The sequence below is a fragment of the Plectropomus leopardus genome, chromosome 7, assembly GCF_026936395.1.
Source record: "Plectropomus leopardus strain MGB_pleo_1.0 chromosome 7, ASM2693639v1, whole genome shotgun sequence".
Classification (NCBI taxonomy): domain Eukaryota; kingdom Metazoa; phylum Chordata; class Actinopteri; order Perciformes; family Serranidae; genus Plectropomus; species Plectropomus leopardus.
The window spans coordinates 17,498,072-17,525,331 of NC_142182.1; the positions used below are offsets into that span (position 1 = coordinate 17,498,072).

The 27,260-nt window shown below is 40.5% G+C and overlaps 2 protein-coding genes across 11 annotated transcripts in view; one reads left to right on the forward strand and one right to left on the reverse strand.

Moving 5' to 3' along the window:
* fgd4a (FYVE, RhoGEF and PH domain containing 4a) overlaps nt 1-5,992 on the forward strand; it is a 98,880-nt gene extending 92,888 nt beyond the window's left edge. For all 9 annotated transcript variants that reach the window (XM_088080096.1, XM_088080098.1, XM_088080097.1 and 6 more), the window contains 8 exons: nt 63-209; nt 558-730; nt 1,059-1,089; nt 1,180-1,260; nt 1,348-1,473; nt 2,862-2,999; nt 3,139-3,279; nt 3,379-5,992. In XM_088080096.1, coding sequence (XP_087936222.1) covers nt 63-209; nt 558-730; nt 1,059-1,089; nt 1,180-1,260; nt 1,348-1,473; nt 2,862-2,999; nt 3,139-3,279; nt 3,379-3,642 — 1,101 coding nt within the window. In that variant the 3' untranslated portion in view covers nt 3,643-5,992. The remainder of the gene's footprint in view (nt 1-62; nt 210-557; nt 731-1,058; nt 1,090-1,179; nt 1,261-1,347; nt 1,474-2,861; nt 3,000-3,138; nt 3,280-3,378) is intronic.
* A 2,284-nt stretch (nt 5,993-8,276) lies between these two features.
* nup205 (nucleoporin 205) lies at nt 8,277-26,984 on the reverse strand. 2 transcript variants are annotated; one of them, XM_042495960.2, is made up of 42 exons: nt 26,829-26,984; nt 25,173-25,315; nt 24,886-25,057; nt 24,589-24,733; nt 24,280-24,439; nt 23,866-24,094; nt 23,536-23,700; nt 23,238-23,413; nt 22,970-23,086; nt 22,623-22,760; nt 22,273-22,423; nt 21,833-22,038; nt 21,422-21,604; nt 20,945-20,995; nt 20,192-20,401; nt 19,813-20,050; nt 19,449-19,638; nt 19,150-19,270; nt 18,697-18,778; nt 18,255-18,419; nt 17,868-17,992; nt 17,609-17,723; nt 17,239-17,388; nt 16,836-16,910; nt 16,508-16,665; nt 16,324-16,404; nt 15,885-16,076; nt 15,509-15,710; nt 15,310-15,408; nt 14,044-14,189; nt 13,559-13,750; nt 13,282-13,403; nt 12,810-12,942; nt 12,216-12,342; nt 12,033-12,106; nt 11,776-11,904; nt 11,364-11,490; nt 10,936-11,108; nt 9,573-9,702; nt 9,209-9,337; nt 8,971-9,047; nt 8,277-8,826 (listed from the first exon to the last, which is right to left on the reverse strand). In XM_042495960.2, exons 1-42 carry the CDS (start codon nt 26,854-26,856, stop codon nt 8,674-8,676), a joined length of 5,979 nt encoding a protein of 1,992 aa, XP_042351894.1. In that variant the 5' UTR covers nt 26,857-26,984; the 3' UTR covers nt 8,277-8,673. The 2 variants fall into 2 exon arrangements, with proteins under 2 accessions (XP_042351894.1, XP_042351892.1); XM_042495958.2 differs by having other exon boundaries at nt 14,044-14,192.
* Between the last annotated feature and the right edge of the window lie 276 nt (nt 26,985-27,260).

Below are 27,260 nucleotides of genomic sequence, written 5' to 3' on the forward strand. Positions count from 1 at the left end.
TTTCTCATGAGACAGAATCTCCTGAACACAATGCCGTATAAAATGCCACATACTCTATTTAGGAGAATCTAAAGAAACTGATGGAGATATACGAGATGCTGGGTGAGGAGGAGGACATTGTGAACCCCTCTAACGAGTTCATCAAGGAGGGCCATATTTTGAAGCTGGCAGCCAGGAACACGTCAGCCATGGAGCGATACCTCTTCCTGGTGAGAGAAACTGTTGAGCACAAACACATCTTATCTAATGAGGGGATGCTGCAGAGAAACATGCTGAGGTGAGACTGTCTGCACGGGTCAAAGTGAGTCCGAGCCAGGAGCACCTCGGCAGGAGAGTACATTGGGGGCACATGAACACACCTCTCTTAATTACTGATATTGCCAGATGATGTGATTAAGTTCGAGCTATTTCTTTTTAGTTTCTGGCTGAATATGTCCCATTTGTGTAATTCACCTGCAAAATTTGGGACATCCCCATTTTGGAAGAAAATAATGCCAGAAACTAAAATAGCACTGATCCATACTTAACACAAACTTCTGCTTCTTTTTTTCTGGCAGTTTAACAACATGCTGTTGTACTGCGTGCCCAAATTCAGTCTGGGGGGGACAAAGTACACGGTGAGGACGCGGATCGGCATTGACGGCATGAAGGTTCTGGAAACGACCAATGAGGACTACCCTCATACCTTCCAGGTGTCGGGGAAGGAGAGGATGCTGGAGCTACAAGCCAGGTATGTTTTATGTTGAAGTACGTTTTTTTCCTTTTAAAATGTCCTTTTTGCTCACTGTAAAAATGTGCAAAAACAGCCAAGCCTCACACACGAGTATATAATTGTATGTAATTTGTACCTTATACTGTATAATTTTACGCATATATATATAAATTAGCTCACTTAAGCTCCACATTTAAATCTCGTATATCTCTAAATACTCTGTGGCCACAGCTAAACTGCTATGTTGGTTTCACTTGGTTTAAAAGTGGAACAGAAAGACAGTCACATTAAGTTCTGGCTTTACATACATGTACGTTTCAATGCTTATTCTGTCATTTTTTCTCAGCTCGGAGCAGGACAAGGCTGACTGGATTAAGGTACATTTAGTACAGTCACAATAACTTTATTCCTTTACATGATTATATGTGTTTTAGGGTAAAAAGTCACACAATGTTTTTCTCCCTCAGGCTTTCCAGAAGACTATTGAGATCTTCCAACAGAAAAACGAGTCATTCAAGAACGCACTGAAAGATGTGGAGCAAGTGTCGGTCAGTGTCACATCAAAGCTGTACACACAGTTTAACAGTCGACAGCGTCTGAGCTGTTTCACTGAGTCTGTTTTTATTTTGCTCTAGAATGCAGAGCTGGGGAAACGCGCCCCTCGCTGGATCCGCGACAATGAAGTGACGATGTGTATGAAGTGTAAAGAGCCTTTTAATGCTCTGACGCGGCGGAGACACCACTGCAGAGCCTGCGGCTATGTAAGTAATCTCGATGCTGTTATGTCATGCATAATGCATGTACAATAATGTCTGAGAGTATCCATGGAGGTGGTTTAGTACACATTCAGAGCTCAAGAGATGCAGATTGAACATGAGAAGATGTTGAATTTTCTGATGCTGAACATCAAACAAATAAAGGATTCAACAAAGACTGAACTGAAAACAGGGACTTAAATACAAACTAGAGTGATGAGAGGATGCAGGTGGAGAACAAGGGTGTAGAAGCTCAGGTGAGGCTGAACAGGCAGGGAGCTGATTGGCTGAGAGAAACTGAGGAGCAGGGGAGGACTGAAGACGCTGATGCAGGGCCGGTATGTAGCTGGGTAAATGAAGGAAAAGCAGCAAAGGAAGGAAATACCAGAGACTTGAAACCCAAAAAACAAGAAATATAGCAATATCCTTAATAATAAGCCAACACATTGAAAACAAAGTCAGACTTTCTAATAACCCTCTCCCCAATTTTTAACATAAACTTTTGGATTTTAGTGCAAGATTTTACTTGTACAGTAAGAACACTCTCATAAATACATTTTCTTATTTTGCATGGGCAACACAAACAAAAATGAGTGCTTGTCAGTTACAAAACCTTCATCAGCGTAATATTAAGACCTGTGAGTGCCCTGCTATTTTTCACTGTCATTTTTACAGTTCCCAGTACAATGGAACAATTATGGATAATATGTGAGCTTTCAGTAAGGAAGTTTGAGCACTCTTCAATGTTAGAGTGCCACTGTCCTCATAAAAATATGTATTTTTTAGAGTCCAAAAATGCTAAATTTGTAATAGAAACATTACCAATTTGATTCTAGCAAGTGACATTTATTGTAAATTATTCCGTCCCTCTCTCCTGCCATTTTCTTTCTCCCCTTTAAACTGTCTGCTAGCAATCAAATGCAAAGTACCTCCAAAAAGGCCTGAATAATTCAATAAAACTGTAGCTTAAATTCAGTGATGCTCAAAAATACTTTTTTTTTAAAGAGTGGTAAAGCTGTCCCATATACCATTTTCTGGGCTGCAGAGCTTTGGCATTGATCAACAGCAAATAATCTGAGCTTTGGTCTCGGGGGACAAACACTGTGCCTACTTATACCTTGCGCGGCAGAGCTTTACCGTCAGAGAGAATGCGCTTCACGGCTTCACAGTCAGGTGGGGAGAAACCAAGCGCCTCACAGATGAGGGAGGATGAAGGGGATGGAATCCTGACCCCTGAGAGAGAGAGAGAAAAAATAAATAAATCGAAAATAAAATAAAAAATAGCATAATACCTAAATTGAAAACCAAATACCTACCCGATTAACAAATACCCAAATAGCTGAATATTTGGCTCTGTGAGAGTGACGAAGATCGCCTCTTCTTCTTTCTTACAGGTGGTGTGCTGGAAGTGTTCAGACAACAAGGTGGCGCTTGAATATGACGGCAACAAAGTGAACAAAGTCTGCAGAGACTGCTTCTCCATCCTGACTGGAGAAAGGATAACCGAGGGCAGGAAGAAGGGCATCCTGGAGGTGAAGAGGATACTTTGATGCTTTCATAAATACATGAGGGATCCCCATAAGGGTTTTCTAAATAAGAAGTTAATTGACATCGATAGGCAGACGTGCTTCAGTGATCTTGCGCTAACTTGCGGTCATCCTCCCTGTGCAGATCGAGGCGGCTCAGTTCAGCGGCAGCAGCATCATGTGTGGCTTCCTGCAGTACTGTGAGAAGAACAAACCCTGGCAGAAGGTGTGGTGCGTCATCCCCGAGAAGGAGTGCCTGGTGCTCTATCTCTACGGAGCTCCGCAGGTAAAATACCAAGAAAATGAAGCACTTATTACTGGTATGCTTTAAAAAATCCACCCATGCAGACGACATTCTCTCTCTGTCCCTGATTGTTCCCCTCAGGATGTAAAGGCCCAGTGTACTATACCCCTCCTGGGATACTGCGTGGACGACAGCGCCCGGCCCACAGACCCTCCGGCCAGCTTTCGCCTCTCTCAGTCCAAGTCCATCCACAACTTTGCTGCTGAATCCGAGGAGCTTAAACAGCGCTGGCTCAAAGTGATTCGAGTGGCAGTAGTGGGAGAGATGCCAGAATGCCCTCAAACCAACGACGCCAACACGATGGACAACAACAACACACAAGAAGTGGGTACCGATAGCTCATAAAGGCGTTTTTTCGACAAGCAAGCTGCTGTTGGATTGCTCAAGACAAGACAGGAAGTGCAGGTGTATACTGCACGCACAAAATATAAAATGCACACCCTCCATGCTGTCCTCAAACCTTAAAGACAAAGTGGAAAAATCAGTGCTGGATAAGCTGCCTTTTATTGCCACTCTCCTGTTTCTTTGTGGATTTTCTCACAGGAGGACTTTTGATTTTCTGTTGGAGCTGTGCTGGATTACTAAAGGACACGTCGGGTGGAATCACTACGAGAGCAGAGGGGCCTCGGGATTGATTGACTTCCTCAAACAGCCACTATGAAGGACAGCACAAAAACTCTTCATAGAATTTTAAACTACGTCAGCTCCTCTTGAGCCAGTGGACAGACGTACACAGCGCCCTGTACAGGATGTGAATCAAAGCAAAGGACGGTGCAAACTGAAGTCTGGTGCTGAAACTCGAGTCTGTGTACATGTACAGTATAAATGTTTTTTTTTCTTCTTATCAAAAAAAAAAAGGAATTATGTTTTTATGTACAGAAATCAATCCCACACTTTGTTTTGATAACATAGAAAACATCTAAGTACGCTATAAAATATTTACAGTATTTTGTCCTTTTATTTGCTTGATCCACAACTGGGAAAATCATCATGTGGTTAGATATCGATGGTCTCATCTCCCTCTCTCATCCTTCAGTGAAAATGTATCAACTGTCTAATCAAAGTCTGGATGCATGTTGGCTGATATGTCTGCTTTGCACCTGTCCTATAGTGGTTTTGTATTAAATCAAACCAGTTCTAATTTAAACCTGGTTTGATTTGCAAATTAGTCTAGGCAGCTGACCATAGAAGAAATTAATAGTCCCTTAAGGTTTTTCCATCGTATGGCAATTCATATTGTGATCCATTTTCAAGAAAACTGGTCAAAATTGAAGCAGCTTAAAAAACACTCCTACAATTCCTAATGCAGCTCAATAATGACATAAGTTGGGCCTTCACTGCCTGTGAAATACCAAGTTTTCTGCCAGATTTGAAGTCTTGCACTCAAACTCAAGATAACCTAATGATGTCATAACAAAGCTCCCTGCTGAGCCACAAAGGTTTTCACATCTGTCCATGACAAGTTGGGGAGGAAGTATTCAGGCCCTTAACTTAAGTAAAAGTACTACCACCACACTGTAAAAATAGTCAAACTAGTAAAAGTTCTGCATTGAAAATGTTACTTACGTAAAAGCATGTAAGTACAATCAGGGAAAGGTATTTAAGTATAAATAGTAAACCAACTCAATGTGAAAAAATTCACTTCAATTTAATAAATTAACACAGTAAAAAGGAAAGCAACAACTCTAGAAACTACAGTTACTAAATAATAGTGGAGTAAAAACTACAAAAACGCACCTTTGAAGTACAGTAGAAGAAAAAAGTGGCATGAGATTGAAATACTCAAGTAAAAGTACGTCAAATTTGTGCTTAAATACAATCCTTGAGTAAATGCATTTAGCTGTATTCCACTACTGATGACTAGTAAAGTGATATGATGTATTTAATCTGTGGAGTGCCCCTTTAAATGTCAAGCGACTTCAGCAGAAACAACATAACAAGGTCACAAGGTCTCCGTGGTCTCACAATATGTATTGTCATACTTTGCCCAACCCTGTAGCCCAGACAGTGCCGTTTATTTTAAAATGCCGTACTGCAATCATGTGTATTCTAACCTGGATGATGGTAATTCATGTGTAAAACTGAGGATGAATGGTAAATGCTTGTCATGGACCTTAATTCATGTGCAGAAAGATGAACGGGGATCTTCAGGTTTTCTATTTAGATGCAAAACAATCACAAATATAGTAAGCTGGTGCGAGAAATGTAAATGTGTTTTTAATGCTGTAATTAATTTTATTATTTAAAGTAATTTATAGAGTATGAAAAGCATGATCTGTTAAAAGTAGCACAAATTTGTTCCCTGACTGTCAACTCAGAAGCGCAGTAGGTAGATCTTTTTATTTTTCTGAGAGATGTTTTTCCACTAACTCATCAAACGTGTCACCTTCGGTTCTTCAGTGTGACAGCAGCCATTCCCGGCGCAGGACGGAGTGTGTGTATTCACATGAATGTGTTTGCAGCGTTATTCCCTGTGCTCGATGCTGGTGCTCACCGCAGTCTTATCCCCCGGAAGTCTTTCCCCTCCTCAGTACTCAAATAAAGAGAAGAGCACAAAACTTCCCTGTCTGTAAGATCTGAATGTATATCCAGATTTTTATGTCTCTAATCCCCCTCCCCAAAGGTTTGAGAATCTACGCACTTTACAGTCGCATAAAGTGCACCTTCAAGGAAAATAAAAAGAGATTAAATACGATCTAGCTTGTTTGTAATGTTACACTGCTGCTTGAATGACTTGCCCTGTGTGTTATCATAGCCTGTAAAATCTGAAAGTTTGGTGTTACTTAAAAAAAAATAGGAAACAGACAGCCTTTAAAAAGGTGAGCAAATATAACCATTGGCTTTAAGTCGTGTTTGCTTTATATCTTATTACAATTTAACTAAAACTTAGTTGCATTTACTTAATTTAGTGAAGTTGTTGCAACTTAAAAATACAGTGAGGTTCACTTTTTTTCTGTTAGAAACTTAAGTAAACCAAGTTAGTCTTACTTAAGTTTTATGTATTTTGTTTCATGACAAAGGAATTTTTAATGCCTCTGATTTTGCATGTGGAGTTAGAATTTCTGCAAGTTCTGTTTTATTAATTAAAGTAAATACAACCAAATATTAAGTAAAATTAACATTTAGATATAAAGCAAACATAACTGAAGACTAATAGTTATATTTAGTGAACCATATCTACTTATATCCGTTTGTTTGGGGTTTTTTTTTTTAAGTAACACCGACTCGTCAGATTTTACAGTGTAGCGATTTAAACCAGTAAGACACTTCTGGTCAGACCAGTCATTGTGATACTACTTTCACAAAGAAACGTCTTGTTTTGGTTCCCTGTTTTGCTTCTCCTGATAAGAAATTTTTCACAATGAGTCACCTCAGACAAGCACGTAAAAATAAGTTTGGTCAGTAGTTGTTTGCTGACATGTTAATCCCTCTGAAGAAAACATGGTGACACAACGACAAAATACCAACAAAGTGAAAATGTCACTGGAGGGATTTTTCTATTCATACACTTTTCTCACCTGAGTGCATGTGAGCAATCCACTTTTTTCACTATGACATTTTTGACATCCTATTCTATGACTTTTTTTACTTACTATACTAAGACTTTTTTTTGGACATACTATTCTATGACATTTTTGTACTTATTATACCAAGGCATTTTTGACATACTATAGCCTACCATTACATCTTTTTAAACGTATTGTACCAAGATTTTTTTTGGCATACTATTCTATGATATATATATATTTTTTTTTTACCTATTATACCAAGACATTTTGAAATACTGTGCTAAGACATATTTTTGGCATACCTTAATATGACATTTTTATGACTTTTTGAATGACATACTATAGTAAAAAGTTTTTATGATTTTTTTGGACAAATTACTATACAAAGATGTTTTCATGATTTTTTGGGCGACATACTACACTGATGTTTTCATGATTTTTTGGGGGACATACTACACTGATGTTTTCATGATTTTTTGGGGGACACACTACACTGATGTTTTCATGATTTTCTGGATGGCATACTACACTTTGAAGTGTTTATGCTTTTTTTGAATGACATACTATAATATGATGTTCTTATGATTTTTAAAGCAACATACCATCCAAAGATGTTTTCATGTTTTTTTGAGTGACATACCATACTATGATATTTTTAGGATTTTTTAGATGACATTCTATTTATGATTTTTTTTTAATGACATACTATAGTATTATGTTTTTACAATTTTTTTGAGCATTTTACTATACTATGATGTTTGGATGACATACTATAGTACGACATTTTCATTATTTTTTGGAGCGACATACTATAAGATTATTATACCATTACTACACGATGTGATTTTTCTTTTTTTTTTTTGAGTGACACACTGTATTATAATATTTTTATGACTTTTTGGACAACATACTATGAAATGACATTTTTATTTTTTGAGCAACATACTATACTATGACATTTTTATGATATTTTGCACAACATACTATACTATGAATATTTGGACAACACACTATAAAAAGATGTTTTCATGATTTTTGTGCCACATACTATACCATGATAATTTTATGATTTTTTAGATGACAAACTATAGTATGACATTTTATGATTTTTTGGAAGCTTTAACATACTTTGTTGTACTTATTATACCAAAACATTTGTTGGCATACCATATTATGACCTTTTTTGGTATACTATTCTTTGACATTTTCTTACCTATTGTACCAAAACATTTTTGACTTATTATGCTTTAACAGTTTTTTGACATACTATACAATGACATTTTTTGGCATACTATATTATGACTTTTTTGACATACTGTACCAAGATTTTTTTAAACTTATACCAAGACATTTTTTTTGGCATATGACCTTTTTTTTACATAATATACCATGACTTCCTTTAATTATTATACCAAGATTTTTTTGGCATACTATAGACAATATAAAAAATTCTGCTAATTACTGGTGTGGTTTAGGTTAGATTTAGAAAACGTTTATTTTCACAACAAGAAAAAATCTGTCAGATCAAACAAAAGAATATCATCTTAACAAGTATAAATTTAATAAGTATACAAATGACTTTTTCCCACTTCTTTGGGAAATGCTCCTTGCACCATGTTAGTAAAACATATTTTGGGCTCTCACAGACAATGCACCATGTGCTTTAACAGCATTAACATCCCACAATATTCAAAAGAGGGGTTGCAAGTAAGTCAGTAAAAAGGAGGGATGTTACCAGAAAAAACAACCTGACAAAGTTGGAGTCACTGAAGTAAATTTTCCGATGTTGCTTGGCAGAGATTTTCAGATAATATGAAAATGAGAGTCTTGAACAGTCTTTGTATTTGTGTGTGTGTGTTTGTGTGTCTCAGCTTTTTGGCTGTCTGAGCAGACCACGGATCCTGCGAACCAAGGCCTGGATGAAGGTGTAGCGGGAGCGGACCTGGCTGTACAAGCCCTCCACCTCCAGCAGTTTCCTCTGCAGAGCCTCTCCAAAACCTGCAGTCATGTCGCTTTTCAGCTGCAGTCACGAAAACAGAAGACAAGACGATGGAATCAGAAATGTGGTGGTAGCATGCATATGGAAACAGATACACCACACGATGTTTGTCAGAGCAGCATTCAAGGCGTAAACATGTTCATGTCTGCTTGTGACTCTTCTTACCAGGTCTAGGTCTTGTTGGCTGACTCGGGACAGACCAAGGCCACGACCTCCAATTGCCTGCAATCCACCAAATGAGTCTGTAGAACATAAATATTAAAGCTCAGTTAATTCAACTCCACAACCTGGAGGTAGAAACAATGGCTTTGCAGGCAAGTACTCCCAACTATGTCTGCAACCTGTTCTTTATGTAAGGTCTACTTTTAAAAAATGTGAATATATCTGTAATATCTTTTCTCACCATCTGTGAGGCGCGATCTGTACAAACTAGTTCCAGGCATCAGGGAGTCCTTGGGATCGGAGGGAGTACAATGCAAAAGGTAATACTCCAGGTGGCGCCACAACACAAACAAACAAGTCTCGATAACATCTTAGGAATCTTTTGTCAAGGCGTTTTACAGCAATTCATGATGTGACATTTCTACATGGTGTTTTTACAACTTACTGGAGAGAACTCCCAAAGACCGCTAACAAGTGATGGACAATACATGAGTTGATTTTTAATTTTGGTGTGCTGAAAAGGTAGAAAACAACATTAAAAAAAAATAAATAAAAAAACAGTAGTCCTGTGGCTACAACTGTGCCTGCAAAGGGCCAAAGGATACAGGAGCACAGAGCCAGCAGCTTGGCTCTGTTGTTTATAAGCTGGACCAGTCGTCTCTTGGCTAGCAAGCTCCTCTGGACTGATGAGATTTTTTCCACCCCTCCTGGGCCTGACACCAGGCCTTGGCACAGCTACAGAGAAGACATCTGTGGTTACGACTGAAGACAATGCATGTTGGAGCCAATACGATGCAGAGAAAAATAACAGTTATTTTGTATAAATACCATTATTTACATTCACTTTTAAAATTTACCATTTGTGAGGGACACTAAAATTGCCGCCTCACCGTTACAGGCCTCTGCCAACCAGTCAACTTGTAGCTTTTCATCTATTCTCTGTATACAATTGGCACAGTCTCAAGATGTGCACCTAGGAATAATGTCACCAATCCAGTATGTGACCAAATGTCTCTCCTTCTGTTCCAGAGTTACGACGTTGAATAATGGCCAGAAAAGTGTTTTTGCAGAACAATATTATGTCACAGTGAAGCTGGCCTTTGACCTTTTGGATATCAACTGTCACCATTTTATTCTTTTAGACATTTGTGTGAAACTTTGCCATAATTAGCACATCAGTTCTTGAGTTATGGCCAAAAATGTGATTTGTGAGGTCACAGTAACCTTAACTTTTGACCACCAAACTCTAATCAACGCACTCCATGGCTGCCGCCTACATGGAGGCATAAATAACAGTTTTCTCCACGTGTGCAGCCATGTGGTGAGTGTGAGACAGAGTGAATCAGTGTATTGCTGTTCACACAGAATGCTATAAAAAAGTTTGCATTGCGTTACTCGCGTGTATACGGGCCCTGTTTGTGAAGCATTTTGCATCTCACGAAAATTTGCCCTCAACAGCTGTGATTGTGCTAGGAAGGAGAGGCAGCTAACTTGGTTTGCAGTGAAGCACAATAGATGGCTGGATGCAAACACGAAGCCTCCGTGCCCCGAAGCAGCATAAACCAAGACGGTAACACTCTTTTTATCAGACTATCATGGCAGTGCAGTGCACGCCCTCCTTTGTTTACTTTCCACAATAACAGACCAGCTTAATTAACATTACTAAGAGCCTTTTACAGAGAAGCAACTCAACAAAAATAGCTCTCACAAGACACAGGTATATTTTCACAGCTTATCATGTAAAGTAATAGCTTTGTTCACTTATCTCTGAGTGCTCCAAGTCCTAATTTGTCTGTGTCTGTACAGTCCTGATGTTGAGTGCAGCTCCATGTGTCCGCCACCTTGTTACAGATCCACTGTGCTGCCCAGCATTAATTTGTGTCTTTGCATTGACTTTGTATGTAAACTCACTGCACGCAATGCTCACATCGCATTCAGTATGAAAACACCATATTGGTCCATCATTACCTCCTTGAGCTCCTCTGGGGGCAGTTGATCCAGGCTCTGCAGTTTGCCCAAACTTTGTCTGTGACTCTGGTGGAACCTGAAGAAATCTGCAGCGCTATTTTTCAGCAGGTACAGAACCAGACCGAGGCTGGGGGCACGGGCGTAAGCCATTGATGGCAGAGTGGAAGAGAGATCTTAAAAAACAAAAAACAGCCATGGATCAGTGTCATATTGTAGAAGTGGATGAGTGCTGCTGGAAATGAAAAGCTCATTTGTGATAAAAAAAAATATTTTATATTTTAAAAAGGCCTCAGGGGATTCTGGATTTCTTGATTAATATAAAAGCTATTAGAATATCCAAAAGAAAACTGCAGCTTGTTCACACAGTATACAGTAACTTGGGTCAAATTCATCCTCTTCTTCTTTAGTATGGGCAGAGTATCACTGACCTGGTCGTCCTCCATCCCTGCCAGCTGGCTCGCTGCCTGACGGGCTGAAGAGGCAGATGCTGAACTGGGCCTGGGCTGAGCTCTGCAGCAGCAGCGTTTGGCAGTACTCCATGATGTTAGCACACACCTGGGTACAGAGAACAGCACTTCTCAGGTCACTGACAATAGGACACTGATGAAAAATCATAACTATGGATGCACACATTGTTTCAATGTTAGTTTTACCCCCCACTGTCTATTATAATGCTGGAATATGTGAAAGGTATACTTGGTAACTTCTTGCTGAGAGGCACTGCTTCCATTTAAAGGAGATCAAATAAAGTACACTGCTAAAGGAATTAAAATATCAAAACTACAAAACTACCCTCACCAGACACTCGTCACTGCATTAACAGAATGCGTTTAGTCAGACCTGTTGCATGGCCACCTCCATCTCCTCTCTTCTTTCTGCTGAGTCTCCCGGTGTAGCAATTTCGGCCTGCTTTAGCAACCGCTCCCGCTCACTCCCTGCCAGACGGCCAAGCAGGGACAGACAGAGACGCTAAAAAAAACGAAGAGGTGCATTACCAACTGTATGATTCATACGAGTGCATTAACTGGGATACAGATGACAGCAAAAACACATCTATATTACACGTAATAAAAAAAAAAAAAAGGCAGCTATCTAACCTGGAATCTGTTGATGTGACCATGGAACTCCATAACAGCAGCACTGTTGACATCCCCGCCCGACTCAAGGACACCTGAGAGACCAAGCAGTATATGATAAAACTGAGTCTCTGCAATGTGAATGTGTGGTTTGCACAGTGGAAATGGGAAAATATAATGGAAGTGAATAAAAAGAAAAGATACCTGGCAGAGCCGTCTTGCTGATGATGCCAGTGAGCAAGGAGAGCTCCTGCAAAGCCCCCATACTGAGCTCCTGACAGCGCAACAGGGACTGAATGGTGTCTGCGTGCACTATGAGCCACTGCAGGACCTACATGGCCGCATGCATGCACGCACACGCACGCACACGCATGCACACACACACACACACACACACACACACACACACACACACACACACACACACACACACACACACACACACACAAACAGAGAGCAGTGAATAAGTACTGTTTCTAAAATGGTCATTTTCACAAACCCCACCAAGATGTGTATGTTTAACAAAGCTAGCCAACAACTCTCTGTTTTGGCAATCCACTGTTTTGCTCTAAAAATGGACAAATTCAAGTTGTCCAGGATACACATACTTAATTAAACAAGCATTAACCCAAAACGAGACTGTACAAAGGTCAATATAGGCACAAGAGCATCATTATGACATAATGGACTCATTAACGACATAATGACTGTTACGATTTTCAAAATAAAAGGAAAACAAAGATGAAAGAAAAATGAATAAGATAAGAGTTGTCTGTGATACACTAGTTGTGTGCTTACCTGTGCTGCCCCCTGCTGATGATTCATGGTGGTAGAAGTCAGGATCACCTGAAAGAGCCTTAATGTTGGTAAGAGAATCTGCCTGTAGCGGTCCATGGGGCTGGGGATGAAGCCTGATGGGTCCCTCATCACCCTGTAGGCCACCAGGGAAAAAGACAAACATTTAAGTGATATTATAAATAGACACCTTTAGTATAGATATCATTTGGACAAGAGAAAAAGATGATAAAGTCAGTTAAATGCACCTGAGTAATGCAAAAATACTCACTTGCAAAGTTTTAATTGTATTGCTTTGATGAGGAATTATAATCCCAGTATATGGTTATTATTATTCTTTAAAATAATTTGGTAGAAGTCAGGTCTGACTGTAAGAACTTTTCTTATTTTGGGGATTTTTTCCCCCAAAAATAACAAAAAAAACCACTCTTGGGATTAATTCAACGCTCTTTTCCTTCCCTTTGCACATCCATACCTGTGTGCATCGCTGTCGGGCACCATGTCAAACACCTGACACTCTATCAGCTGTGCAACCAGCCCACAGCGCAGCAGCTCCACAGCTCCCTGACCTGTCTTCGCCACACGAGTCAGCAGAGCCTGAAAAAACACAGCAGGGTTTGTACACTCATAATCCTGCACTCACACAGGCTTTAGACAGATGTTACTGGTCCTATGGGGCTTGTGGAGTGAAGTCTTTGAAAAATCAAAAACAGTGCAAAACAGTGTGTCTGTGTGAGTGCACATCTGCTCACCATCTTGCTCTCATAGATGTAGAGTGGTTTGAGGAGTGGTGGCTGAGGTGTGAGCAGGCTCTGCAGGGCGGCATCATCCTGTCTCAGACTCTCAACTAGCGACCGCAGGTAGCCACTGTTGCAGACGTAAACCAGCCACTGATTCTGACGGTCTATGGACAGGATCCGGTCCAGCACTGCCAGAGCCAACATCTGACAGACAGGCAGAGGAGACAAAGCAAGAACTGACAGTAAGACAAAGAGCCTGGCAACATGCTCAAAAAATATAGTTATTTGTCTCAGCTATTTAAACCGAATTTCTCTCATTTATATTTAGCTTCTCAACAGAGCTTTAGAATTCCATCTACATTGAAGTCTATTTTTCATTTTAAAAACACGGTTTTTCTACTTTTTGGAACCCTACTCCTCCATGTTAGCATTATGTCAGTATGAGGCTGGAAATGGCAAAGTATATGAGTCATATTGTTGTATGGTTTGGCTCTTACCCTGCTGATTTCATGGCCGTCACAGGCGTCCCGACACACCACCTCCATGAGAGCCTTGCCATAATTCTCAATGATAGCGAGATTCTCTCGCTGCAGTTTGGAGAAACCATCTTCAGGTGCTGTGAGTCTCTCCCACATTGCCTTCCCTGCTGGAGGGACAGAGAGGGAGATTTTCTCAGATGACCACAACACATCTGTACTCTGTCCCTGTGCAATTATACAAAATAAAAGGACCAGAAAATCCTGCTCTATAGCATTTTTAAAACTGTCAGACAATTTCAGCAAATAAAATCTGTGAAATAATAAAAGGTCCACGTCATGCTTAAGAACAAGCATGATGGAGGGCACATACATCGAAAAAACTTTTACAGATGCTGGATCAAAAAACAGGGTTCACATAAATTTTTCCATAATATTCCATCCCATTATCACGACTTTATTTAAGTAGTTTAAAATCGGTAGGCCTAAGAACATGCACCTCTCAGCCATTTGGGGAACAGCAACCTGCTATCTTTACTCACAAGTTAGACATACCTGCCGCCAACTGGCTGTATATGCCGATAAAACACAACGGCACAAATATCAAGCTACTAAACAAAATATCAAGTCCACGCCTCTTTTTGGAGAATAAATAACAAAGATCCAATAAACATTCACACAGCTCAGCACTAGATTTTTAACACAACATATTTCAAATAATTATAGACTTGTTTTTGAGTACTTTATGAGTATAACTGAGATGATAGCCAAAACAATGTCTATTTAAAACCTTTCCAAAACATTCCATTTCTAGGCCTGAAAAACAGTTTTTCTAATTTAATTTTTTCCAGGAATTTCATGACAGAAAAAAATCTAACTAAAGCAAGAATCAGACAAAAGAGCAGCATACTGTATTAAAAGTTGCAACATGTGCAACATTTCGATCTAACAGAGATTCTCATCAGGCATATTCAAGTCATTATAACAAAGCAGAGCAAGCAATATAAAGGCACAAACACATTCATCTCTAAGGCAACTTTGATCTGCATGATTGAGAATCAATTCACTCAGGTTGACAGGTTGAAATAATCAGACTGAGCCAATCAGAGCAGAGCCAACTGTCACAGTCTAACACTCCCGCGTGGGCGACAGAACATGTCTCCATGAAAAGAAAAGGAATAAAAAAACAGCATACAGCCATATCAAACAACCTTATCATGCTTTAAATGCACAATATGATCCCCACGTATTTCCCAGACTGTCTGAACTAATGTGTCTGTGTTGTACCTGTCTGCAGGGTGTCCGGCTCCTCAGGTTTCTGGGCGATTTGAAGGTAGTACAACAGAGAGCCATACAAGTGGGCACGCAGACGCTGGTATCCACCTCCTTCAAGTGTAAAACACAACATTATTAAATCCTACCTGACCAAGGTTTATCCCAGCAACATAACTAATGCGCGAAATTTGGGTCATATGCCGTCACTTACCAGTACAAAGGATGAAGTCCAGCAGTTTACGGAGAATCAGGTGCAGGGCCGAGTTGGCGATGGAGGCAAAGCCAGAGGATGCTTCTAACCCCGCCCCTTGCTGCTGCTCAGAGAGGACTGATTGGCTGAGGTGGGCTGTCAGAGTGAAGACTGCCCCGGCAACAATGGGCATCAGCTCTCCTGCTGCGTCCTCAGATAATACCTGGACATCACGCAACAACATTTAGATTTTTTGTTCAAAGAACCTGGGAATTGTAAGTAAAATCTTGTCATCTCCTACATGAACTAAAAAGGTTTTCTCTACTTTGATTCAATCAACAAACAAACATTAGATATTATTGCCACAGTAGTTTCACCCTCAAACATCCTCACTGACCTTATCGTGCAGGTCTAGCAGCAAGTCTCTGATAATGAGCTGCCTGTCGTCAGCAGGTATGAGATCAGCTGGACAGGCGGTCAGCAGCGTCTCCACCAGGCTCCTCCAGGAACGCAGCGCATGTCGCTTTGCACTCAAACTCCTACGGACACGATTTCGTTCCACCACCTGCTGCAGGATGGAGTTCACCTCCTACAAGGACACACACACCAATGATAAACGAAAGCAAGACATTTTAATCTCAGGCTTTCATCTCTAAAAGATTCACTGTATTAGTGATGGAAAATGCTGGATTGTTTTCCATCACTAAATTGAGAAGGAAGTCATTTCAAAATCCTAGTACTGGTTGGAGACTGCACGTTTGCTTCTCGTTAGTTTGTTCCTGACAAACATCTTGCTAAATTACACAAAAATGTCCCATTAGTTTTAGTTCACATACCTCCATTAACAGAGGCCTCTGTCCAATGGCCGCCATTCCCTGCAGAGCGTTCACCTCAGCGACCAGCACTCTATGCAGCAACTGTAAGAAATTACAACAAAGTATGACATCGATGGAACATAAAACACACAAAAAATTGAAACTACACAACAGAGGTGATTCACTGTTTGACTTGGAGACCCACCTTAACGTTGCACACTGTGTGTCCTTGCTCATTAACATGCTCACAGTTAGAGATCACCTGCTCTATCTGTGTACGCTCAAAGAAGTCCAGCTGCAGCAGCTCAGGCATATCCTGACTGAAATCGATGGCGTCCAGCACACTCAGCAACTTCCTGCGCACTGATGGCATCAAACAAGGACAAGATGAGAGTAAAAGTCAAAATCAGAGGAACAAGACTTAAGTGACAGCCAAAAGAACAAGTGACTTGAATAACAGCTTGCAAACATAATTTAAAACGTCAAGTTTGTGAAGAATCTTTAAATGCTGACTGCACTGAGATAGCACACACCTTTAGAAACTGTGTCAAAATGCAGAAACCCACTGACTGATCTGGTTTCTTCCTCCATTCCAGATTCGCCATCAACTGAAAAGAAAAAAATATGAGATTCTTGGGCTTATGGATTACTTTTGGATACTAGTTTTGTTGTGTAGTCATAGTAATTGAGATTTTGAATGTGCCAGTGAGGATGTTACCTTGTCTATTCATCAATCATTCAAGTATCGCCAGGCAAAGTAAAATTTTACGGTCCTTCAAACCAATAAATCTAGGCCAGAATTCTTTCATTTGTCTAAAAAAGTGTGTATAAATTGAAACATGTACTCTTCCTTTGAAAATATACCTATTGACACCTAATACTTGGAGAATTAATCAGAATTTTAAGTCCTGCAAAAACGCATAACAACAGATATACCTGTGTGTTGAGTGTGCGGCTGATCATCCAACAGGAGGCTGACGAGGCGCTGTGTATGTGAGCGCTGGCGGTTCAGTGATGTCACTCTCAGCTCAATGGCAGCTGTTTTCATGAGCCAAGACATCTGAGAGAGGGCAGCGATCTGGTTACCTGAGGAGAGCAGGAAGTAAAATCAAGGCAATGAGAAAGAAAGAAACAACCTTCATTATATTTTTTATCAAAACACACATTCCACACTGACATTTATAACTCCTATTAATGCTTTGCACTTCCTGCGTCTTGGTTTCATGCTTTTCATTCATCACACCCATAATGTTTATGTTAATATATATTTTAGAGCTGAGGATATGAGCATGGACCGTGTACTCACTGGGCAGGATGAAGGGAAGATGCTGCAGGTGAGAGAACAGGAAGTCCTGACTGGTCCTCAAATAGCGCATGGTAGGTCCAGATGTGTCTGGGCAGGCACACAGCTGGTGGATCACCTTAAAGAAGGGGAAACAATGACAGCGAAATGCAAGTAAGAAAACAATCCACTCACATGCAAGTGCCATATAATGTATGCATTCGACCTCCTGGGCATAAAATGCAAAAATGAAGGTGTATTTTAAAAAGAGGATGGAGAGTACCTGGTAGCAGAGCTCAGCCAGGTGTGGGGCCTGCTGTGTGAGGACAGGTCCTGATCTCTTCTCAGTGCCTCTCTGCAGCAGACTCAGGATGGCATGCAGGCAGCTTCGTGGACATCCCAACACACCTGTAACAAACGAATGCACAGTAAACTACACGATAAAAGTCAAGTCACCTGATCCCTTTTTAATCCGAACCAGAACCCCATAAATATTGCTAAAAATGATATCAGCCACCAAAATAAATACATACTTTTATTTAGCATTGTTGGAGGGAGCCTGAGATCCAAGGATTTTTAGAACCAACGACTTCTTCTATGTAATTGTCGTGATTATAATAAAACAGAACTTAAAACTTGAACATGCCAGTGGCTAAAGCTGTGGCCTGACCTGGGTCCTGGAGGTTGGTAGAGGAGACAGGCTTCTTGACTTCATAGCCCAACAGATACAGGGCCAGGTTTGGTGTCTTCAGCTCCAAGGAGGTGATGAGCAGGTTCAGCATATGGATCTGGGTTTCATGTCGGATTCTTGCAACCTTCTTTTGTGAGTCTGAGTCTGGAAGTTTGGGGGTAAAGAAGTCACTGAGTTTGAAAGTGACAGTTATGATACACAGGCTTAGCTTTCTGCAGGATTTAAACCAAACGCAGGACAGAGCAGTTTTTAATATTTATTTATTCAGTATGCTTAACTGATTTTAATTGACTTTGTTTTTGTCTCTATAAAGCGTCTTTGAGCATTGTGAAAAGCACTCTATAAATAAAATTTATTATTATTATTATTATTATTATTATTATTATTATTATTAGGCTGAAAAAAAGGAAGTGTCTCTCACCATCTGCGTTCTCAGCTCCCTCCTCGGCCTCTTCATTGTCCAGACACTCCACAAAACCTGCCATAAGCTTGTCACTCACAGTCTGAGGGAAAAAGACAAAAAATGTTGTCAACTTCAAACAAAATAACAGTTACACACATCACCACAGTGGAGATCGCAAATACAGACACACCTAAGTGAATCAAGTTAAAAAAATAACAAAAAAACACCTTAAACTGTAGCCTCTTCCAGTCATTAGAATAGCATTACATTACAATGTAGATATAACAGCGTACATTATGGGTACACTGGTATGAAGTACCAAATAATACATTGTACAGAAACAAGAAAGAATAAAACTCGACCATTTTGATTTTCTTTAAACCTTTTTGCTTACTGCTTATAATTTGTTGAAATATCCTGAAGCTTTGTGGGAAAACAAGTTTTCATTCATTAGGGTTGAGATCTGTATACCTGGTCGTGTGTGAAATCTCCCACCAGCCTCGTCTGAATGTTGGGGTAGTTGGCAATCCGACGCAGGATCTTGGCACTCTGGAAGGCAGCCTCTGGGTTGGAGCTGCTGTGGTACAGATACCTGCAAGTGATAAACATAGCTCAACATAAAGTATAAAAAAATAATCCTTTCATTTTTTTCTTGAATATAACAATCCTTAAACAGTCATCTGCAGAGAAGGATAGAAATGTTAAATGACAACAAAAATCACAGCTATGGTCTCAATATCACAGTTTGTATTAAAACATGGATGCCATACCTGGCAATATTGACAATGTGATCTGCCCTTCGAGTTTGAGGACTGACCCCCTGGAGGAGCTGCTCTAACGGGGAAACCAGCAGGGAGGACTGGCTCTCCCTGAGCAGGTCCATGAACACCACCTCCTTCTGCAGGGCCAAGTCCAACAGGCACAGGCAGTGCAGCACCGCAGACTCCAAGTGCTTCTTACCTGTAGGAGAAAAGTAACGGAGCTTGTTCTCAGAAAAAAAATCACACACACACACACACACACACACACACACACACACACACACACACACACACACACACACACACACACACATACACACACATACAAAAGCGCTCTCTTGGTCTCTTACAGCAGCTGCATATGCTCTCTCACCAGGGAACAGTGCAAAGGTGTCCAGCTGGCGTACACCCTCCTCCAGCAGGCTGAGGCACAGCGCCAGCATGGGCGAATCGTTGAGCAGGTGGAACATGATGCTGTGGCCGGGGGGCTTGTGGGCCGCGACCTGCTCACCCTGCAGCTCCACCATCTCCTGGACAAAGTCTGACGGCTGAGGCTCGTAGTCCCGCAGCAGCTTGTGGAAAACTTCCAGGACTGCATCGGCAACCTCCCACTAAGAGACGGCAGATATGAAAAAAAAAACAAAAAAAAACAAATGAATAGATGGATATGTTGTTCAAAGAGCATACATGCATGCTGCAGCTACATGTCTTCAGATGTAAAGACACCAAGAGTGCACTACACAGGACTCTACCTTCTCAGCTGGCCGGCGATACGCTCTGGTGGGGAAAGGGAGGAACACAGAGTCGCGCAAGAAGTTCAGGTAGGGCTGAAAGCCTGGGACGCGTAGCCCTGCCCCTAAATTAATGGGCAGGCTGCTCTCAACCAATATGCTGATCAGGTGACAGAAGGCTCTTGTCAGGGGATACTCCTCACAGCTGGACTCGATCTCATTCAGCTCCACCTGGGGGCCACAAAACAAAACAAATCAGCTAAGTCTGTCAGCCAAATGTTCGTCTAAGATAAGAAAAGAGTCTCATTTATACCAATAAATGAAGAGAGACAGATGACAAAAAGATGAACCAAATGAAATAGTTACACAGCTTTTTACAGGCTATATAGCTTACGAACAAAAAGGTTTTCGAACTTATGAGAGATTCAAGTCAATTTCTAGTCTTTAGTTTTTTACTGAATTACAGCAATTAAACCCATGTGCTAATGTAATCCCAACATATCAAAGAACTCATTCACTTTCTGTCTGCAATATTTGGTATCACAACACAAGCGGAGCTTGAAAATATTCCCTTTGGGTTTCAGTCAAATGTAAAAATGCAAACTAATTAAATTTCATCCTGACAGCTACAGTTGCTCTACTTGCTCTCTGTACCAACTAATGATCCATCTTAGTTGTCTATCATGAAGTTGAGAGAGACAGTGAACGAGTCAAACGTTGCTTCAAATTAGGCTGAGTAGTGAGCATCACATCCACTAACCACAAAGAACTCACCTCAATTCCAGCTCCCTGCCTCTGTCCTGGGGCTCGCACTGTCTGAAGGATCTGTGGAAAAAGAATATGAAGTTACAAAACTTTAAATCTGATCAAAAATTGAATATCTGACAACCCTGCAAGCTGCAATACAACGTCACAACAATACAAAAATAAACTGTTTTAGATTAAAAAAAAAATATATATATATATATATATATATATATATATATATATATATATAAAGAGAGCACACCCACAATTTGAAAAATTTGACAGCCACTCAGATATATGATTAACATCAAATTTGAAGTTTTCAGTTTTGTTGTTAGCCTGCTTTTATTTGCTAGATAGGAACGCTTCGCAGACTCGATCCTGAACATATATACGTATATTGAAATCAAATGACAAACTTGCGGTAATTATATTCATACATGGCCGGCTCTCCTTCTTCTTAGAAAATCAAATAAAATTGGACTGCAATTTATATAGGCTGACCTGTGTGTACTCCAGTGACTGCCAGAGTGAAGCAGCAATTTCTGGTGACTTCCCAAACGCTGCGAGGCAGTGCAGAAGCTCAGCCTTCAGGATGGGAGGAACGCTGCACTGTAGCAACCCCAACATCACTACAACTGGGGTCCACTGAGGATGCTCACACAATGCCAGACGAGCATTTTCACTCTACATAAGGAAAAAAAAGCATCATTCACAACACAGCCCAATATAGTTACATAGAAACAATCTTAGCAACCTGACAGTTTTAGTTTTCCAAGACACAAGGGGAGTATATAAGGAATTTGAAAAAAATTTAATCTCATGATAATCTTGACCTTAATGTTGTTTTATAATCTACATAATGTCAGCACATAACCAGATATGCCCATCCTTCCAGTGAGTGTCGCACCATACCCAGGTAATGATGGTGGTGAGCAACTGCAAAAATGACGTGAGTCCCTCCAGCTCTCTTTGAGTGATGCCCCTCAGTGGCGGGTGGCGGTAGTGTGCTGCATCTGGATTTGGAAAGTCTCGTCGCAGGTTCTCATGGTAGAGCATAAGGGAGTGAAAGAAATGTTCCCAGGACACCGGGCTGCCTGAAACTCCCTGGATGTTGTCACCTGCATACATGTACATGAAGTGAGTTGATATTCATTTGGATCAGTATTAAACTAAAGCAACAAGCTTTTAGAATCTGATGCTTAAATCACTCGAATGTAAAGTTAAATTAATTAGGATTTGGAATTCTATCATATTTTTAATTCCTGCCATATATATTTATCCGTTTATTCTTATTAACTCAAATAATATTAACTTGTTTAGTCTTTAATGTTACACCAACAGTCTGCTCTTACTGTGTGTGGCTCCGTTGGTTTTCAGCAGGCTGAAGGCGTAATGGGCACATTGCGGACCATTGGCAAGCCCTTTCAGCATACGGAGATATGAGATATAGAGGGTGGAGGGCAGGAGGTCTCCCATCTGACGTACAAACTTGGACAGAACCACCTGCATCAAAGCATACATTAAAGAGACACTTTTATCATAAAGAAGTCAATACTAAAGAACTCTAATTTAAGACATCCAAAGTCCAACTGATCCAAATTCAACATTTTGGAATTTCTCTATACCTTTTATCACAATTCTTGGTGTGAGAAGAAACTGAATTTTTTGTGTGTAACCAGGTTCCTGAAAAAGCAGCTCTTACCTGTTTATGTGGCGGCCTTTGCAGTGCCATTCCCAGGTAGGATCCCTGCAGGGAGGTGTGTTGGAGAGACTCTGTGGGACACCAAAACTCCAGACCCAACTCAAGCCCAAATGAGTCCTTACTGTAAAACTCTCCTATCTGGAAAGACAAAGCAGTAGGCAACTCTGTCACAAACCCACAGTGTCCTCACACACTTCTGCTACAGTTTGCTTTTAATTTTGCTCATTAAGGACTTGATGAGTGCAACCATTCTGAATAATGGTATCAGTTAAATTATTAAAATGTAAAAGGTGATGTTGCTGATGCTGATACGTAAATGTCTATGTGTGTGTGCAAAAAACACTGACGAGGATCATGAGGTGGTCTAAGTCCTTCCGTAACGATGATGGAAGCTCGCTGTCCATCTGTAGGGACATGTGGACCAGACGGGCATCTTCATCGGCACGATTACGAAGCTGCTTCACCTACAGAGACAGCAAAAAGGTGTTAAATAAATCATTTTATCAGCAGCAAAATAACATGATAACTACACAGAAAAATAACGATGACAACCATATTAGTCAACTTCTTACTTAAGCACAAACATGAGTATTGGACACCTGTGGCATCTCTAACCTTCATTGGCATGAGTGCCAGGAAGTCTGTGATGAGTGAATGGAGGCGGCGGATGTAAAACTCTTCCTGACCAAAACTCTCACATCCCAGGATGCCCTCCTTCATAAACAGGAAGACATCGCCCACTAGAGCCTGGTCAGCCAGAGCCTCATCTGCCTCAGTGAACTCAACCAGGGCTGCAAAGCACAAACACATACCATCTTTGAGACCTCCTATTCCTTCAAAAGGTTTTACTCAAGGAGCTTAATGGCATAACAAATATATCTAATGCAAGTCCGTGAAGAAATAAGGACCTTACCACATCCCTGTGGCAGCTGTGAAAGTACTCTCAGAGACAGAGCCCAGGCCAGTCGACACGTAGCCTGCAGACCTGGAAGCTTCCACGGCTGGCCGTCCATCAGACGGCTGTGCACTGCAGACACATACTGCCTCTCAGTCAGCAACGGCAGAGCCTGGATCAGATCTAGAGGAATACAAAGACAATCCTTCATTTGCTGTAGAAAAAAAACACTGAAGCTAACAGCAATATTATGCAGAGCTACAAGTAGTATGTTTGTTTTTTAGTGGACTTAACCCACAACTCCAATCTAAGTTAATCATATAGAATATGAATTTCAAATTTTCTCACCCTCTCTATCTTCTGTTCCCTGTTCAATGAAGCTGACGTCCAAGCAGTAGAGTAGTGCCATGACCAGAGCCAGATTCACACTGTCCAATGAGCCATCAGCTTGAGCCGTCACCGTCTCCAGGTGGCCAATAAGGGCCAGAGTGTCATCTTTAGACAAAGGTGATTGGCAGGTCCATGAAAACAGGCTGTCTGCCAGAGCCTGTCTGCATTCTTTAATGAGGTCGGAGACCTGGAGACAACAGAGGGAGTTAGATGTTGTCCATATTCTGCTCCCTCTATTCTTCTACTCCGTGTTTCTTCTTTGGTGGTAACAGAAAGCTACTGGCTCTGCACTCGTCAAGTATGATTGGAAATGAACATATTGTAATAGTTGATTATCTCAGTTTCAAATTAAAATAAAAGATTTGCTCTCACCTCTTTCCTGTGTTTCTCATTGCCCAGGCCGCGTTCCTTCTGCAGCTTTTCAAACTCGCGTGTCACATTTATCTCTGACACCAAGGTAAGGATGCGTTTGGTCAGACCCTGGCTCATTAGTTCATCTGTAAAACGTGTTGTCAAAGCAACCAGCTCTCCGCTGAGGGAGGAAACAGACAACAGTACAGGTGAAAAATAATGAAACATGGATATTAAGGGGGAAAAACAGGACAACAATATGCTCATCATGCAGACCATTAAAAACAAGAGTCATTGCTGGAATGTACTACTTGTAGACAGCATTATTACCTGAGGTCCAGGGTGAAAGTCTTGCCATGGCGTGACTGGATGAGTGTGCGCAGGGAATTAGCCACACAAAGCTTTCCATCCCAGTAGAGCAGCACAGCTACTAGACCTCGAGTCAGACCTGGAAAATGGGGCTGCTGCTGCTCACCTAGAGACAGATGCATTTATTCAGAGATCAATAAGTGCGACATGTCAGCCTCTTTGCAACTCATCTATCCAAATCATAGTCACTAGATTTATTACATAACTTCCTTTATAAATGTGCTTACAAGTCATATCTCTTTGTTGAGTCCACCTTACCTGCTAAGAGAAGCTCCAAAGCTGCTAACTCTCCAACATCAAACAAATCGCTGAGGATGAAGGCCTCTGAGAGAAGCTGCTCTGGAAGGAGCCGGGACCCCTGCTGACCTTGGATGGCAATGCCTTCTGTGCTGGCCTTACGCACTTTCTCTCTTTGCTCTGCACTCTTTGGCTGAGGATTACGAAAAGACCACATATTATTAACATTAAAGTCACACTGCCTATCAAACATGCATCTGTATGTTTCATTGCCAATTATGTGTTTATGTTTACACACAGCATCTCACCGGGTTCTTATAGAGTGAGAGAAAGTGCGGTTTGTGTTTCTTTAGCTGCAGGTCCAGGAGGTGGACGCTCTCTGGCTGTCTCCTCAACACCGCTCCATCGACTGTCTCCCACAACTCCTTCAGCGGCCCCCACAGACTGGCTCCTGGGTAGGTAAATAGGTTTTCAAATGTATTCTCATATCAAGCATGCACAGAACAGATTTGCATCACAACTATCGTGCTTGTTTGTTATAACCAAACTTGACATTAGAATCTCTCGCATTATGCATTTTGTATATCTGATGTTATATAACATACGTGCCATTAATGACTGATTTCCCTCTGCTGAATCCTGCAATCATACTTGAGCTCAAAAGTGGCAAGAGTGAAGTGCTATTCTGGCAATTTAAGAGTCAAAATGTAACTGAATCATTGTTAATAAACTGACAGGACAGAATGTTGGGCAGTGACTTTTTTTCATGATGTTGACTAGAACAGAAATTATGCTGATGTAAACACCATACAGATTTATAAAGACTGACAAAAACAATTGACATGTTATTGACAGTACCAGCGAAATTACCTTACTATTAACATTATCACTTACATTATTCTTCAATATAAAAGTTTTATCTTTTGCATTTGCTATTGTAGATAAACCCTTTGAAACCCAGGGCAACATTTATTTCTTTGTGATGCTTTCAGATGCCTTTCAAACTATTTAAGGCTTTGAACCTGAAATTTGAGTGATTTCTTTAAAAAAAAAAACATGGGAAAAGTCAAAGAAATGTTCCACAGATGCTTTTTTTTTTAAGTACAGTGAAAAAACTTACTTTAGACTAACTTATTGGTTAGTTTAGGGTCATGTCTTCTTCCGTTGCTAATTCTACAATTCTGCAATTTCATTTAGCAGAAGCTTTTATCCAAAGCGACGTACAACACAAGCAAGAATTTAGAATTTAAGAATTTAAGAAGAATTTAATTACCTCCTCCCCGTGTTTTTAAAAGAAATCAAGCCAGTTGGCTCGGGTTTTAAATTGTTAAGCCTTAGTTATTTAGTTATTTAGCTCGAGCATGTCAAATAAAATCAGAAAACGAATAAAAATAAATATGGGCAAAAAGACAACAACATCAGATGCACACCATACATATTCAGTAAACAAACAGAAGTACTATTCAGTGAAACTTTGTAAATTTTGGTTAGAGTAGTACAAACTCTTCGGATAACTAAACAAAACACAGAAGTACAACAAACCAGGCAGTAATAACAAATAATTGCTGTGATTGTTCCCGATTTGTTTCAATTTTGTTTCCAAATACGTTCAACTCGTCTGCTGACCCAATTAACAGGTGTTGCCTCACAGTAGTCTAGTTGCTCGTATGCCACCGTTTCTACTGTAAACATGTGTTAATGCCAGGTGTAAACGTGTTTGCTAATTAATTACTTGTTTAACCCACGGCAACGTTAGCTGACCAAACCTTCACTTACAGGCTAGGCTAAATTAGCGTAGCAGCCCGAACTTGAATGATCGACCACCATGTGGTCAAAACATGACATGCGACAAAACTGGCAATAAAATGCAAATTTGTTCGTGCTTATCTGTGAAATACCAATCAATATAAACCACTAGGAATCAGCATTATTAAGCTACTTATTGAAAGAAATATAGTTCATACCCGAATTTACCGCCATCTGCGCCGCCATGATACGCTCGGAAAACTGGACAGGAGTGTCTAAGCGCGTGCCGGTGTGAAATTTAAAATTACCAATATTATAAAAACGCTTTGATGACACTTGCTCAAATAAAAATTATTAGTTCGTTTCAACGCGAATACTGAACTATGCGGTCGGTAAAATGTTTCAAACTTTGCCGTCATTCTGCATAATCTCTTCAGGCGGGGTCCTTAGGCGGTGGTGCCATCTATCTAGATGGGACTTGTAGTTAACTAATGCAGCTTAATTAAAGAAGCATTTAATTAGATAGTGAATTTTGTGATTATTTTTTAAAATGTCGTTCTCTTTCAAATATTATTTTCAAAGAAACTTCGACAAAGCAATATTTGTGTTGCAATGAAACGCGTTAATGAACCACAAGGGGTACCAACATT